General features: G+C 33.7%; 1 protein-coding gene across 1 annotated transcript; it reads left to right on the top strand.

Annotated features, from left to right (window-relative positions):
• Positions 1-3,873: 3,873 nt before the first annotated feature.
• LOC132052379 (putative DUF21 domain-containing protein At1g03270) lies at positions 3,874-10,861 on the top strand. Its single transcript, XM_059443895.1, has 13 exons — positions 3,874-4,263; positions 4,384-4,460; positions 5,051-5,134; positions 5,227-5,340; positions 6,356-6,439; positions 6,615-6,686; positions 7,069-7,136; positions 7,795-7,882; positions 7,981-8,054; positions 8,117-8,495; positions 8,720-8,766; positions 8,904-8,988; positions 10,559-10,861. The coding sequence occupies exons 1-13, from the start codon at positions 4,014-4,016 to the stop codon at positions 10,616-10,618; spliced, it is 1,482 nt and encodes a 493-aa protein (XP_059299878.1). The 5' UTR covers positions 3,874-4,013; the 3' UTR covers positions 10,619-10,861.
• Positions 10,862-17,196: the final 6,335 nt, after the last annotated feature.

Here is a 17,196-nt window from a genome sequence, read left to right on the forward strand (position 1 = left end):
ATGTCCGGAAAGTAAAAACTAGAAGAAAAAGGTGAAATAATTCAAGAATATATGCTAAACTTAGCAAAAGGAGATATTAAATATGATATCTTTGAAGTCAAAGACGATATAAAGGTTCAAGCAATAGATAATAAGGAGTTAAAGTTTGGAGCCAATAATTTCTTTCTAAAAATGTATGACTCAATTTTATTAAATGGTATCTGCCTATCTACCTAATTGGTCGCGCATCTTGAGGAAAAATATTCGAGCATGGAGACTTATTTTAATAATTTAAAACAATTCGTTATTTGAATCCTTCTACACAAAGTTGTGATCTTTTTAAAGCTTGCGTGGCCCTACACTATTAGTTTCGACATTTTATTTTCTAAGCTATATAATATTTTGGGCAATTCGCAGAATTGCCCTTCTTTTGGGGTATTTTTTAAATTTTCATTTCATATTTGCGGTCTTTAAATTTTGCCCTTCATATTTGTGGTCTTTAAGTTTTGCCCTTAGCTTGGATACCGAGGTTTTGGGTTCGAACCCCCGCTCAAGATAAAATAAAGTTAAATAATTTCGCAAGCGCAGGCCGGGAGTGAGGTTCGCCTCTCCGATAACTTCCTTAAGGAAAAACTAAAGTTATGGAGGGGGCATAACTTTTCCTCAAGACATAGTTTAGTTATGCCTTGTATATGGAGCAAAATTTTTCCTTAAGGAACTATGCCTATGCGTACTTTTAATTAAGATAACCAAAAGTATGCCTTAACTAAAAGCGTGCCTTGAAAAGTTTTAAAAAAAAATGTCTCAAGGCAAAGTCTGCCCTCCGATAACTTCCTTAAGGAAAAACTAAAGTTATGCCCGAGGGGGCATAATTTAGTTTTGCCTTACGCGCAAAACTTTTCCTTAGAATTATGCGCTTATGTGGACATTTAATTAAGGCATAACCAAAAGTATGCCTTAACTAAAAGTGTGCCTTGAAAAGTTAAAAAAAAAAATGTCTCAAGGCAAAGTCCGCCTCCCTCCGATAACTTCCTTAAGGAAAAACTAAAGTTATGCCGAGTAGGCATAACTTTTCCTCAAGGTATAATTTAGTTTTGCCTTACGGGCAAAATTTTTCCTAACTATGCCTTATGATACTTTTAATTAAGGCATAACCAAAAGTATGCCTTAACAAAAAGTGTGCCTTTAAAATTTAAAAAAAAAAAAAAAAAAAATGTCTCAAGGCAAAGTCCGCCCCTCCGATAACTTCCTTAAGGAAAACTAAAGTTATGCCGAGAGGGGCATAACTTTTCCTCAAGGCATAATTTAGTTTTGCTTTACGGGCAAAATTTTTCCTTAAGGAACTATGCCTTATGGGGTATACTTTTAATTAAGGCATAACCAAAAGTATGCCTTAACTAAAAGTGTGCCTTGAAAAGTTAAAAAAAAAAAAATGTCTCAAGGCAAAGTCTGCCCCCTCCGGCATAACTTTGGTTTTTCCTTAAGGATTGTGCCGGATCCGATACACTCTCCCCACGTACCCTTTGCGAAATTATTTTTTTATTTTATGCCCAAAAAATGGGGTTCGAACCTAACCTCGTGATCCAAGTCAAGGGCAAAACTTAAAGAACACAAATATGAAAAAGAAAATTTAAAGACCACCCCAAAAGAAGGGAAATCCGTGCAAAAAATTGTAATATTTTCACCACATATAGCCCAACCCATATAAGACTTGAGCTCAACCTAATCAAGTGAATAGTGATCTTGAGTTTTAGAGCTACACATCTCAGTTTTAAACATTTTTCACTGGAGTTTTTAGCCCCCGTTTGGCCATAAAAATTATTCACTTTACTCCAAAAAAAAAAATTCATTTTTTTCCGGAATCAGCGTTTGGCCATGAGAATTCCGAATACAGCTTGAAGTTGTATTTCGAAATACTAAAAACTCAAAAAATTTATTTTTCAAAAAAAATTCACTTTTTTTCACTATTTTACAACTACATTTCACCAAAAACTACAATTTCAAAAATTATGGCCAAACACAACTCCAACTTCAAAATTCTAAAAAAAAATGAATTTTTTTTTTTTTATATCTATGGACAAACGGGGCCTTAGTCAAGGAACAACGGGGAGTAGATTTCATTAATCAGGTTGTAATATTATCTAACTATTTTTTGAAGAATATTTCAAGCAAAACAATAATTGGAAAAAAAGTTTGTAGTTGTGTAAATGGAGTATTTTTGCATCGATGTAATTAACTTTTGGGACCAAAAGAGTAGTACTCCTTTTGTCACAATTTATATGGCACATTCACCTTTTTACATTTAGAAATAATCTAATTTTATAAAATAATTTTATAGTCAAATAATTATCTAAGACTTGTTTTTTAATCATAAATTTCACAAGTATTCAGCTTTTTTTAAGATTACGTGCCTAATCAAATGGTACAACTGAATTGAGACGAGAGTATTTGCTGGAATTGCAATTTGCTTCTTTGAATCAAACAAATTTCTTATTTTGTCGCGACACTCAAGATTTTCGTAGTCCTTTTCCAGTAGATACCCCTTGTTTGTATACCCCATGAATAAAGCTGAATTTCCGTGGTCCCATTTACTGATTCTCATCCAAAGTACACACTCCTATTTATACTCGGGATTCTCGCAGAACCATTTTAGTACTCACCCAATTTTAGGTGGTATATTTTTAGTTTTCGAAATTCATATCATATGAACTTAAATTAATATTTTAAGATATATTTTTTAGCAAATTAATAGTGTGAGAAGAGTCATAGAGCCCGTTTGGATTGGCTGATAAGTTGCTTATAAGAGTTTTTTCAAATTTTTTTTTTTGAGTGTTTCACTTGGCCAAATTTTAAAGTCATTTTGTGCTTAAAATAAGCTCAAAAAAATAATTGAGACATTTAACTTAAATTATCTAAAAGAAATTATAAGTCAAAACAACTTATAAGCCAAAAAAAATAAGTTAGACTACCCCAACTTTTTTTTTTTTTTTTTTTTTAAAAGCATAGAACCTTTATATAGGCATAAGCCCATCCAAACAGGCTCATAGTCTCTCCGTCCTAATATATGTGTAAACTTTTTTTCTAGTCCTCCAGAAACAATACATTTATGTATTTTGAAATAATTGAATTTAAAACTTCCCCTATATCCTTAACGAAATGATTTTTGAGCTACACAAATATCTATAGGTTGTTTTAGACCACAAGTTTTAAAAGTATTCATTTCTTTCTTAAACTCTGTGTCTAGGCAAATTATATCAAATAAATTGAGACGGGGAGAGTAATACTTTTCATTTTCGAGATTCAAACTGTATGAATATTGACTAATATTTTAAGATGTATTTTTTCATGAAGTTGATACAGGAAAAATTGTAACTCATAGAACTTTTATGTAGTTTTCAATTACATTAATTATAATTTTAAAATATTAAGTTAATCTAATACTATTTAGCTTCAAGATTTAGTTAAATTGACTCTTAAAAAACGAAAAATATTACATAAAATGAGATGAGAGAGTAATGAAAATAAAAAGTGATACTTTTAGTAATACACAATCAACATGAAATATTACACCCGCATAGTCATAGTTTTAATTTACATCCGCATAGTCAACTTTATTTTTACAACATTATTTATACACACGATATACAACATTATATAGTTATAGTCTTGTAGATAATAACTATATATGGCCACGATATACAACATTATATAGTTATAGTCTTGTATAAGAATGTATAAAAGGGTTATTTCGGGTAATATTAAAAATATGGCCATTTCGGATAAATATATCCTCCAAATAGACCGATTATTATTTTCCCAAATAAAAACCAATTGAAGTAACGTAAGACTATTTAGTTGATAATTACTATTTTTATTTATATTCTGACATTAACTCCATCACTATATTTATAATATGCTTGTCTCTTTCTTGCCGTTTGTCATCAGCTCGGTTTCTCTTTTTTTAGTATATAACAATTTTTGCTGTCACTTGCACACAACAGCAACTCCACCAAAAAAAAAAAAAAAAACTTTCAATGGGTTTGCTAATGAATGTGTTAGCAATAGCCCTAGCTACTGGACACAAAACAAAGAGACCATTTGGTATAGATGATCAAGACATTGAATTTGGAAACCCATGGTGGTTTGTTTATGCTGGTGTTTCTTGTTTCCTCGTACTTTTTGCTGGAATTATGTCGGGTCTTACGTTGGGGTTGATGTCTATGGGACTTGTTGAGCTTGAAATTCTTCAAAGGAGTGGTACTAATTCAGAGAAGAAACAAGCAGGTTCTTGTTTTTTTTTTTTTTTTTAAAAAATCCTTTGATTTTAATTTGAATGAAATCTTGAATCTTTTTAATGTGGGGTTATTGATTAAGAAATTAATTGTAATTGTTTGTTTTTTTCAGCTACTATTTTGCCTGTTGTTCAAAAGCAGCATCAACTTCTTGTGACTTTGCTTTTGTGTAATGCGGCTGCAATGGAGGTGAGGAGTTGTTGACTTTAACATGTGAAGGGCTAAAGTCTTAATCATAGCAAGGACATGCACGGGTTTCTGACAATTTTTTTTTTTTTTTTAAAAGTTGGTTGCAACTTGATCAACTTTCTTTTATCAACTTCACTGTTTACTACTGTTTACTACTGTTTACATGTTTCTACTGGCACCTCAGTCTTAAACAAGTTTAGTCAGATATATGAATCCTCACTAATCATATTTCTCCATTTAAGCTCAATTCCTGTCATCGTCATATACCAATACCAAATAAAAATAAAAGTAAAAAAATAAGTTGAGTATATATAAAAAGTAATATTAAAAATGCTCTTTATTTGTACTGGCATATAAATTTACAGTAAGGTAAAAATACTCTTGGAGAAGAAATAGGTTCAGAATCAACGTACTAACATGACTAAAACGTATTTGCAACTAGTAGGTATCACCTAAATGCATAACATGTCATACAAAATTTACAAAATATAAGGCATGTTTATTTTGGCTCTTGCCTGCAATGCGTAGTGTTGTAGTTTTGATCAATTACATTTATAAGTGATACAATTTTATGAATGTGGACTTTGCAGGCTCTTCCAATATACTTGGATAAAATTTTCCATCCTGTTGTTGCTGTCATTCTCTCTGTGACTTTTGTTTTAGCTTTTGGTGAGGTAATAGACTTCCATCCACTGTATAACTGCAATACATGTATTCTTGAATTGGGAACTGCAATAATTTCATTGCTTTTGCTTTGCTAATTCAGATTATTCCACAAGCGATATGCTCCCGATATGGGCTTGCTGTAGGTGCAAACTTAGTCTGGCTTGTTCGTGTTCTTATGATCATTTGCTATCCCATTTCTTACCCAATTGGAAAGGTATTTTGTTTCTCTTGTGCCTCTAATAGCACTTGGTCTGTGGTCTATCCCTATTTGACCTTGTTGCAACATATTTTAGACAGGGCCATCTGTGGTAACATCTAAGGTCATAGTGGTCAAAGTACTGTAAAGGAAATGAAATGCAATTCTTTTGTTGTGGGTATCAAGAATTTGTTTGGTCTGCACGTCAGAACAATGATATTTCATATTTCTATCCTTCCAACTTTGGCGTGTTCGGTATGAAGGAAAATGTTTTCTTGGAAAAATAAGTGGGTTTCTTACGTATTTATTGTGTTCGGTACGCAAGCGAAAAAAATTATTCTAAAAGTACAACAACAACAACAACAACAACAACAACAACATACCTAGGATGTTCCCACAAGTGGGCTCTGGGGAGGGTAGAGTGTACGCAGACCTTACCCCTACCTTGGGAGGTAGAGAGGCTGTTTCCGATAGACCTCATCTCAAAAAATATTATTCTAAAAGTATTTGTATATAATTTAGACAAATACTATGGGAGGTGTGAAGTGAGGATAAGGTTGTGGGTGGTGGGGGTGAAGATGAGGTGTGTTGGAGGGGGGGCGGACACAATCAATGTAGAATGCCACTTGTGGAACTTGTTTTCCCTACTTTCATTAGGGAAGTCATTTTCCACATTATTAAGGAACTTGTTTTCTTAAAGAAAATGTTTTCCGGAAATTTTGACCAACCGAACATGGGAAAATTCGAAAATGTTTTCCTCCATACTGAACGCACCCTCTGTGTTTTTTATTTGTATTGCATGTGGATCTCATCCCTCATAGTCAGTAGTGTACTGATTCATAACTGTGACTAATTTTTACATGGCAGACTTGAAATCCTATACTACTGTGGCTAGAAAACTATCAGGGTTTTCTTCTACACTTGACATACGGTCTCCATTCGAGGATTTCATGCAGTCGATACTGTTGTTTACAATTTCAAGAACTTCTTTGTGAAGTTATCACATTTAAATGTTTAAATTAACATGGCTTAGGTTCTTGATGCTGTATTGGGACATCATGATGCTTTGTTCAGGCGAGCTCAGTTGAAAGCCCTTGTTTCTATCCACGGTATAGAGGTAATCCCTCTGAATTGGTGTCCATTTGCAGAAGACTGAAGTTGATTTAGCTGCTGGTCATGCCCATGGTGTCATCTTCTAAAAGCTCACTATTATGCGGCAGTTTTCTCTAATATGCTACAACAATAAGTGGCTTAATATTGTTATAATAACACTATATTTTTTCTAAGTTTAGGCTGGTAAAGGTGGCGAACTCACACATGATGAAACTACTATTATTAGCGGAGCACTGGATTTGACAGAAAAGGTTTGCAGCATTCTCCTTTCACTTTTTTCCTTGTTTTTCTTTATCTTTGGATCCGGATAGCTTTTGATAGAGCATCAGCTTCAGGCAAAATAAGGCTTAGCAGAACTTTTTAATAGTAGTTTTGCTTAAAAATGCTACATTATACACATCTTTAATTTAAGTCTTCCTTACTTTCTTAAACTCCGTGCTCAGTCAAACTAAGACACGTAAATAAATTGAGACAGAGGGAGTAATAAATAGATAGCGAGCAAGTTCATATAGGCTGCCGATATCATGTTACCTACCAAACTAGTGCTTTCTTCTGTCTTTTAGTAACTAAAGTCAGGCATATTTTTGCACAACTTATAAGAACAATTGTCTAAGTTTTCTCAGACTTGTGCAGACTGCAGAAGAGGCTATGACGCCTATTGAATCAACCTTTTCCCTGGATGTCAATTCAAAGTTGGACTGGTGAGTTTATGATAGAGTGGTCCATTTTCTTTGTTCTTCCCTTTTTAAAATTGGTATGAATACCCATCTCTGTAACTTGAATGATAAAAAGAACACCTTCCAGTTGATTTTTAAGCTTTAGAGTCTTTCCAACAAAGGCCAGCCACAGTGATCTGGCTTCTATTCTCATGCAACAATCAAAAGAATGCAATTACTTACTAATCATATTGGGGTGAGAATGAATTTCTTATATGAAATGACTCTTGTTCACACAAGTTCCATTTGTGATATCTCTATACCTCTCATCGTTCGTAAAAAATTCTTTTCCGTATTTGAATGGTACATGGAGAAGGAATACAAGAATTCTGTTCTACCTCCTTTGTTGCTAAGTTCTGCATTTTTCATGGGTTATTCATCTGATTGCTTTAAAGTAAGTGCTAAGATATATTAGCAGTTTTAATCTTCTAGAGATTGAGGGACTGAATTTTTTTTCTGTCGCATGAACTCCAAAGATATAACTGAAGTTTCAAGAGAGCCATATATCTTTCATAGATATCAGCTTAAGAACCTGTCATCACTTTCTCAGAGGAAACAAATTTGAAGCTTGAGCCACTATTTCTCTTTTTGGTCCTTGACAACCCAAAGCAGATTTCTTTCTTTAACAAGCTCCTTTATTCAGGGAAGCGATTGGGAAAATCCTAGCACGAGGTCATAGCCGTGTTCCTGTTTATTCTGGACATCCAAAGAATATTATCGGACTTCTACTGGTTTGTGTGAAATTTTGATCTCAAAATATTTCATTATCTATTTCCTCATTGGTGATTGAGTGAAGAATCAGCTGCGCTTTTGCTTCTACACGGGACAGGTAAAGAGTCTTCTTACAGTACGAGCAGAAACAGAGACTCCCGTTAGTGCTGTTTCCATCAGGAGAATGCCTAGGTACGTTGTGTGTTGACTTTTGACATGGAGTATGCTGAGAAATATAACACATAGTGTTTCAGGGTACCAGCGGATATGCCTTTGTATGATATTCTCAATGAATTTCAAAAGGGAAGCAGTCACATGGCAGCTGTAGAGAAAGTAAGCAAAAAAGGCTACAACCTTGCTTCTGATCTAGCAGGCGTCAATGGTGGAGAAAACAAATTCTGGAATGGGGACTCGGAGTTAACTACACCACTCCTGTGCACGCATGATGAAAAATCAGACACTGTTATCATAAATGTTGATAAGGTCTCGATGCAGAATCAAGAAATTAAGTTCCCGTCATTGCATCAAAATGGTGTAACGACAAATAACTCAACATTTTTAGCGGAAGATGTTGAAGAGGAGGAAGTCATTGGCATCATTACTTTGGAAGATGTTTTTGAAGAACTCCTGCAGGTAATATGTTTCTTCACTGTCTTTCCCAAGGGTACCTTATGGATCAATAATATGGATTTTATCTTAGTGCTTGCAACTCATTGCAAGTTTCCAAGTGGGGCTTTTGAACATTCATTATCCAATTAGACTTCTCTTCCTTTTACTGAATGCCTTTTACTCCAGCTTTTATCATTTTCAATAACTTAAATTACATTCTACTTTTGACCGGATTCATATGGATGCAGGAGGAAATCGTGGACGAGACTGACGTATATGTAGACGTTCATAAAAGGTCTTAAGAACCGGACTTTACTTCTAAATTGCCAGTTTTTGGGTGATAATCATGGCTTGCTATTATAATTATCCCTAGTGGCATTGCTCTATGATTCTAAGTTGTTGATTTTCATTCTGGTACAATCTGTACTTCAGAATACGTGTAGCTGCTGCTGCTGCTGCTGCTTCATCAGTTGCTCGAGCACCTGCTGCTAGGAAAGTGACAGGTCAAAAGGCTTCAGTGAGTCTCGTACAATTCCTTCTGATATTTCCTATGTAGAAAAGAAGTTTTATTGCATGTGCTAATCTCTATCATACTCGTGCTTGTGTCCTGTTGTTTATTTAGCAAGTTCTAGGATAAAACTATGCTGCTGTGCTGTCACAAGTCAAATTCTCAGTGTTCCATTCTTTGATATGAAAACAAGATTTTTTTTTAATTAAAATTGTATTTATTTCTGTTTCTTTGGACTAAGCTGGTTGCTGCTGGTAAGATTTCATGCTTTTGTAAGTTATGATGGTGTGGAACAAAATTTGTCTCCCATTAATCTTGGTAGTTTGGCAGCCAATTTGCTTGGTACACGAGTGTCTTTCTTTCACTATTTGATAATTGCCTGGCCAAAAGGCTTCGCAGTCCTGCCTTTACAGTTTTCTAGGGTATGAAAAAGCTTGATCTCAAAAAGGATTTCATATTTGAGGCCTACAAACTTTTCTGGATCTTTGACCTTCGAGCCAATTTTGACTCTATTTCGCTAACATAAAGTAGTGCATTGGTGACTTATCAACATTTTTATTCCAGCATGAGCTTCATTCTAGTGCATGTGCATGGTGTAATTGTCACAAGAACCTTCTTTCCTTTCTTTTCGAAGGACAATTTCTTATTTACGCATTATTTAAGCGGCATTTTGTTAGTTCTTCTCATTTTTCTTGAGCATAAGGAATATCGGAGAAGGTAAAAACTTTTACTTCTTTGGCACAGTGTTCAAGCATATATGTGCTGGAAGATGCTAATTTGCCATTTTTCTTTTGTTCTATAAATGAATAGATACTAGCTTTCGTTTGATGACTAAATTGATTATCATTCTGTATGTTGATAGAAGCTGGTAAGGACAGGGTATTTTGTCAGATAGTGTATAATTTCAAGGATGCTAGGTAATAGATTTCTATGTTAACCCAGTGAAAAGGAGATATTTCTGATTCAGCACATTCCATGCTTGGATTATATATCATCAGAATATGTTGATTTTTTGTTTTATAGAAGGAATCCAATGACAAAATAGGAATAGATAGTAGAAGTGACATTTGGCCATTTGTATAAGGATATAGGCTTCCAAATAGAGTAACCAAATGCTGGTTGAGCGCCTAATTTGGAGAAGAACTGCAATTTTGGATTCTTCTTGAATGGAATAGTAACTTAGAAGCTCTTCAACAAGGGAGGAGCCTACATGGTCTGGAAGAGGGTGAAATTGAATCGCCATCATTGGAAAAATCATACTGTGCAAATAGGGTAAAAGAATACTTTTTGTGCATATATTGTTTAATTTCCTTGACGTAAGCGAAGCTTCTAGTTTAGTGACGAAGGTGGCTAATAGTTATTTTAAGTTGCAGGTTTGAAGCCTAGCCCAGGTTTATTTGAATCTCCTTGTTAGAATTCTTGCTCCACCGTGGTTAACCAGAACTGATCCATTGTGTCTGAGTATTTTGAAGTAAATAATCGACATGATTATTCAGTATTTACATTATATCATCATCTGCCGTGTCTGATTTTTTGTTACAGCTAACTGGTCATAAAATTTATCCAACTTGTAATGTAGGGCAAGGAAAGCAAGGACGGAAGCAAGAGAAGTCAGTTGAGGGATAATTGCAGTAGATAATGGGGAGAGCGACCTTTCCTGGCATGAGGCTTATTAAGCGTAAACCGGACCATGCAGCTGCAGTCTGTATAAAAATTTTGTAGTCGTGTTCAGTTAATCAGGCAATGTAAATTTTTACAGTTCCTCTTGTAGTATGCGACTCTCAATATGACCTTGTATTTAGCTCAGAGTATAGTGGCTTCTTAGATGAACTGTAACAACATTATTCTTTTCTTTTTTCTCCTAAAGATAACTTTGCCCCTACTCTTTTTTTTTTTTTTTTTTTTTTTTTGTCCAGCAAGGACTTCACCTTGCCCCAGTTTGTGTGAAATGACATCTTCTTCAATATAGAAAGAATGCAACTGCGTATGAGGTTGTTGCAACGTACTAAAACATTTCATCTCCTCATTGAGTTCTTTTCCTTTTGCAAAAGTAGTTTTATCCTTAGAATCTCCATAGTAGGCGAAATTCTTCTGGAAGAGTAGTGATTTATCATTTCTTGCAACTTTCATGACTTTGCTGTTACATTGACTTGCTTGGTGCTCTTGCAAATTGGTTTCATCCTTAACCTTTACTTGAGCCTATCTTGAATGGAGCTTTAGAGCAACACTAAACGTGTTTCTATAGATTACGGGTTCGAGCTATGAAATTTGCCCCTAATGCTTCCGTTAGGGTAGACTACCTACATTATCACCCCTTTTGAATGCGACCATTCCTTAAATCCTGGATGAACGTGAGATGTTTTATCACCTAGCTGTCCTTAATGTGACCCTATCTTAGTGCACCTTTATTACTCTTCAGGGTGTATTTTAGTGAACTGTTCAGATTAATATGCAGAAAGACGTGCAGATCACAGGTAAAAGACGAAAAGATTGTTTGAGGCAGAATAGGGATGCACTGTAAATTAGAAAATTGAATTACGCACAAATGCATCCAGGCACACTTTCCATTAAGAATATTTCAAAAAGGTTTGACATTATTCACCTGTTTAGGTGTTGCGCAGTTAGTGGTTGATGAAGCGGGTGCAAATCTTGAAAATATGGTTAAAATTTCAGCACAGACGGAAAACATAAGGTAATTTATTCCAACTTCCAATCTATTTAAATATTAATGGTTGGAATTATCCGGTATCTTTGTTGGTGAAAAATAGCTGGTATTTCGCTGACTTGAATACTGAAATTACCAAATTCTTTTGACATTATTCAACTAATAATGTTATTCTTACTACTTTCATTATTTTAAAAAATTCAAATTCATTAGTTTATCAACCGCTACCTTAATATTTTTCTATATATCACTAAGGCCTCTTTTGTTTTCATTAACATTAAGACGTTTGAGTTCATCTGAATGATTAAGATGTTGTCTCTAGATCTGAACACTGAATGTTTAAGATTGTTTTTTTTTTCAACAACTGAATGTGCAGAACGTATTTTTTAAACATAATAAATATACAATTCAAATAAAAAAGTAACTAAATTTTAGAAAATAAATACAAATTTAATAAAAATAAAAATATTATTTGATAAAAAAATGAATCATTTATGTTTGCTAGTAATGATGGACATGTTTGTAGTAGTGGTGGGGTGGGGCGGGGTTAATAGGTGGGGGTGGTGCGGTGAGTCTGAGGGGTAGCGTGGGGGTGGTTAGGGGTTAAGGTAGGTGGGTGGGAGGGGGGTAGGGGTGGTGAATAGGGGTAGGGGTTGGGTGGTGATGATGGGTAGTGGTGGGGGTTAATGTGGAGTAGGCGGTGGTCTTAGTGAGTGGGGGAGGGGGTAAGATTGGGGGTACGGATGGGTTGGCGTGGGTGGTGGTGGGGGTAAAGTGGGTAGGTAGGGGTGAGGGGGTTTGGGGTGGTGGTGAGTAGGGAAGGGGGAGGGCGTAGGGTTGGGGGTGGATGGTGAGGGTGGCTAGTGGAGGGTTGGCGTGGTGGTGGTAAAAATTATCCGTACAAAATACCTCTTAATGATATTAAGATTTTGTTCTAGGTCTTAATGATTAGGGCCTATTCAGATCAAATAAATGCTTAGATTTTAATGTGAATAAATGCACTTAATGACCTAAGGTCTGAACCATTCAGATTCAGACCTCCATTAAGTGCAAATAAATGAGGCCTAAGCTCATTATCCATGAGTCAAATTGTATATTTAACTTCATATTTAATCAAATATCTCTATATAAAATATATTTTAATTCAGAAAAACACGGTATAAAGACAAAAAAGGAAAAATGAGAGGAAGAGCTAGTATTAGCTAAAGTTATACTGTACATTCTTGGGAGGATAGCAACGTTAGTGTGCCAAAAAAAAAAAAAACTGTCGTGTGAACTCGTGATCAATTGCCTGGTTGGTTTCTTGGCAGTTTCTTCCATCTTTTAGGAGCAAAAAAAGTTAGATAGGGCCCACAAAGAAGGATAAATGGGGCCCAGCAAGCATAGAATGGTTCAACAACCCAAGCAAAACCGACCACATTAAACTACCCGAAGGTCCATCGTCGACATTAAATTTACAAGATTGTCCTAGGATAAATAAAATATCTTGGCAAGGTCTCTGCTCAAGCTTAAGGTGCCGTTTGGCCATAAATACCAAAAAATATTTCACTTTTTTTTTTTGGAATTTTGGAATTAGAGTTGGAGTTGGAGTTATGTTTGGCCATAGTTTTTGAAATTGTAGTTTTTGGTGAAATGTAGTGTAAAAAAGTGAAAATTTTTTGAAAAACAAGTTTTTCTCATTTTTGGTATTCCGGAATACAACTCCGAAAAAAAGTGAATAATTTTTATGGCCAAACGCTAAAAGTAAAAAAAGTGAAAAAAAATTCCGGAAAAAAGTGAATAATTTTTATGGCCAAACGCCCACTAAATTTGTCAGAATATTTCATTTAGACATTCAAATTAAATCCTGTTCTTATTGAATACCTTAACTCTTAATAAAGTGTTTTAATATCACACTTTCAATTCAAAATTTAAAAATTCTGTTGGTTGTATTTTTATTCATCTATTAGATAATTAAATTATCACATAAAGTATGTCATTTCTTTAAGGGAAAATGGTGAAAAATACCCTTCTACTTTAGAAAAAGGGCTAAAAATATCCTCCAAACTTATTTTGGGTCAAAAATATCCCTCTCATCCTTAAAATTTTCAAATATACCCCTGTCTTGACGAAAATTATCCCCCAAAATAACCCAAAATCCTTTTTTAAACCCGCTCCATCATTTAAACCCGACTCAACTAAATAATAACTCGTGAGATCTCCTTATTTCCCCAATTCCCTCAAACTTCATACCTACGTATTGGGGGAATAAGAGAATCTTATGGGTTATTATTTAGTTGGATCGGATTTAAATGATAGAACAGGTTTAAAGAAGGATTCCGAGTTATTTTGGGGGATAATTTCCGTCAAGACAGTTGTATATTTGAAAACTTTAATGATGAAAGGGGTATTTTTGACCCAAAATAAATTTGGAGGATATTTTTAGCCCTTTTTTTAAAGTAAAAGGGGTATTTTTAACCATTTTCCCTTTCTTTAAGTTATAAGCAACAATGTAGAAAAAGCCTAGAATTCTACGGCTCATTGAGTGGAATCAAGTAATCCCAAAGTTTGATGGGATACACTAAGATACCTAGGATTAAATTTAATTATGAATTTTATTTCAGACTTAATCCTAAATATCTCATCTTATCATGCGGTATCAAATGACCCGAATCTAAGCCCATCAACCGGTTACGGAACCGGCCACCGGTTTCAAACCCAAAATCGGAACCGGTCCGGTTCAAAAATTCAAAACCCTTTTTTTTTTTTTTTTTGTATAGTATATATATATCATAGTATTTATTAGTATATTATAGGTATATTTACATATGTTATATAAGTTTATAAGTAAAGTTTAGATATTTACCGACTAACAATACGTATATATATATATATATATATTAGTTATATGTCAAGAATACAAAGATATACGTGTATATATATATATTAGTTATATGCTTAATATATATAAGTTATATATACATATACCTAAAATATAGTAAGAATATACTTATTATATATATATTATACTTAGGTTATATATATATATATATATATATATATATATATATATATATATATATATATATATATATGTTTAAGTTATAAATATGTATATACTTATAATATATAATATAATGTATAACTTAAACACACATATATATATAGTATACTTATAACTTATATTTATAGCTTAATTTTTTTCTAAGTTTATAAATTCGTATATACGTGTATATATATATATATATATATATATATATATAAGTTATATATATATATATATTATAAGTATATTCTTAGTATATTTTAGTTATTTTCTAAGTATATAACTTTCTAGTTTTTAATTTAAGTAGATGTATATTATAAGTATATTCTTAGTATATTTTAGGTATATTCCTAGCTTAATATAAGTAAAAATATGAACACAAGTAAATAGAAGAAAGCTCAATGAGCCATATATTTTATTCATTCTTGGATAACATTTATTTGCAAGTTGTAGTTTTTTTTTAACTTGCAAATAATACATGAGTTGTAAAGAAATAGTAGAATAATAAAATCACCAATTGTGAATCATTTCGTTAATTTCTCTCATATCATATTCGGCCATGGAGATATCTTCAAAGTATTCCATTTGGTCCGGTCCACTTGCTATCAAATCTTCAATTTCTTCCTCTTCGCCTTCCTCCACTTTTAAGTTTTGGTTGCGTCGCTCTGATCTAATCCAATCGCGAATGCACACTAGTACTTGCAAGCTAAAGCCGGATAATGAGTGTCTATGGTCTCCACCCCATCGTCTTCCTTGGCTAAATGCGCTCTCCGAAGCCACGGTTGATACTTGAACCGTAAGGATATCTCGAGCCATTCTTGAGAGTATCAGATGACTTGCCTTGTACTTCTTCCACCATGCTAAGACGTCCAATTCATCCAGTTCCTTGATATCCACATTTGGCTGCATCAAATAAAAGTTATATTCATCAAAGTTTGCACTAGGGTTAAGGAGTTGGTCAGAATGTAAAACTTTTAAATGCGATAAACCCGACAAGCCCTTTTTGCTACTTTGAGAAGTAGTAGGGCGTGGAGCAACGGTGTAAGACGTTCTTCCAAATTAGAATAATGAATAAAAACTTTTCTAAACTCATCATCAATAGCGAGTTCGCTTTCCAAAGATGGTTGAACTCCCGCTTCAATTTCTAAAAATGTATAAATTTGACCAACCAATGCTTTAGTATAAGACACTTTTAAACAAGGATTTAACAGAGAACCCAATATAAATAAAGTTGGGATGGAAAAAAAATACTTCTTAAATCTGATTATCATTTCAAAAATAGCCACTTGATAACCGGGTTTATATTTATACTCTTGTAAAACTCTAGCTATTTCCGCTAAGTAGGCTAAAATTTCGGTTACCGTGGGATAGAATTGTCTAGAAAAAGCAAGAGTTGCATTATAAAAAATTTCTAAGAGTTCAATACATTCTTTAACATCTTCCCAATGCGTAAAATTTAACCAATCATCACTATTAATATTATATTTGTTGTGAACTTGTTGTATGGGAGTCCTATACTCATATGCTTGTTGTAGCATAATGTAAGTGTAGTTCCACCTAGTCTCAATTTCTACTTGAATTTTCCTAGGTCTAAGGTTATTTTCCACACAAGCATTCTTAAAATCTCTGAGCCTTCCCGTATTAGCATTACAAAAAAGAAACGCAACTGCTTCTCTAACTTTTTGAACAGAATCGTCAAAATAGTCAAGACCATTTTTAACAATTAAATTTAAAATGTGAAAACTACATCTCACATGAAAAATATTTTTTAGCGGAGGGTTTAATTCTCTTTTTAAAAGACCAATCGCTTTTGTATTATTAGAAGCATTATCTAAAGCAATACAAAGTGTTTTTCTATAAATATTAAAAAATCTCATAATAGTAGACATTGAATCCGCTAAAAAATTTTCCATCGTGACGACCTTTTCCTTCATCATATAAAAAAGCTATAATTCTTTTTTGCATAATCCAATTGTCATCAACCCAATGACATGTAATAGCAAAAAAATCTAATTTGTTAAGACTAAGACCTAAATCAGCGGTAAGAGAAACATTACAATTTAAAGAATTAAATACATGGCGCAAATAAAATCTATATTTTTTGTACAAATCTATAACATCCGCTCTACAAGTACTTCTAGGAATACCCTCAAATAACGGATTATAACAACGTTGAATGTAAATAACAAATCCCAAACCCGAAGGAAAGAAAAATGGTAAACAATCATAAGCTACCATTTTAGCTATTTCTACACGCTCTTTTTTCTTGTCATACTTAAAATTTCTACCGATTCGTGGATCTATCGTCATTTGAATACCCCCCACATTTGAACCCGTTTGATCTCCCCAAACATCCATATGTTTAAGTCTCATATGATTATTTAGTGTACCCGTTCCACCATCTTTACTAGTTTCTTGCCTAAAACCAAATATTTGTCCATATAGGCTACATTTAGCTGTGTGGCTTTCCCTATCCTTAGTCATAAATTTTCAAATTTTAGCGGTTGACTTTCGAGTTCTAGGCGGG

This window comes from Lycium ferocissimum, chromosome 1, assembly GCF_029784015.1.
Source record: "Lycium ferocissimum isolate CSIRO_LF1 chromosome 1, AGI_CSIRO_Lferr_CH_V1, whole genome shotgun sequence".
NCBI classification, from domain to species: Eukaryota; Viridiplantae; Streptophyta; class Magnoliopsida; order Solanales; family Solanaceae; genus Lycium; species Lycium ferocissimum.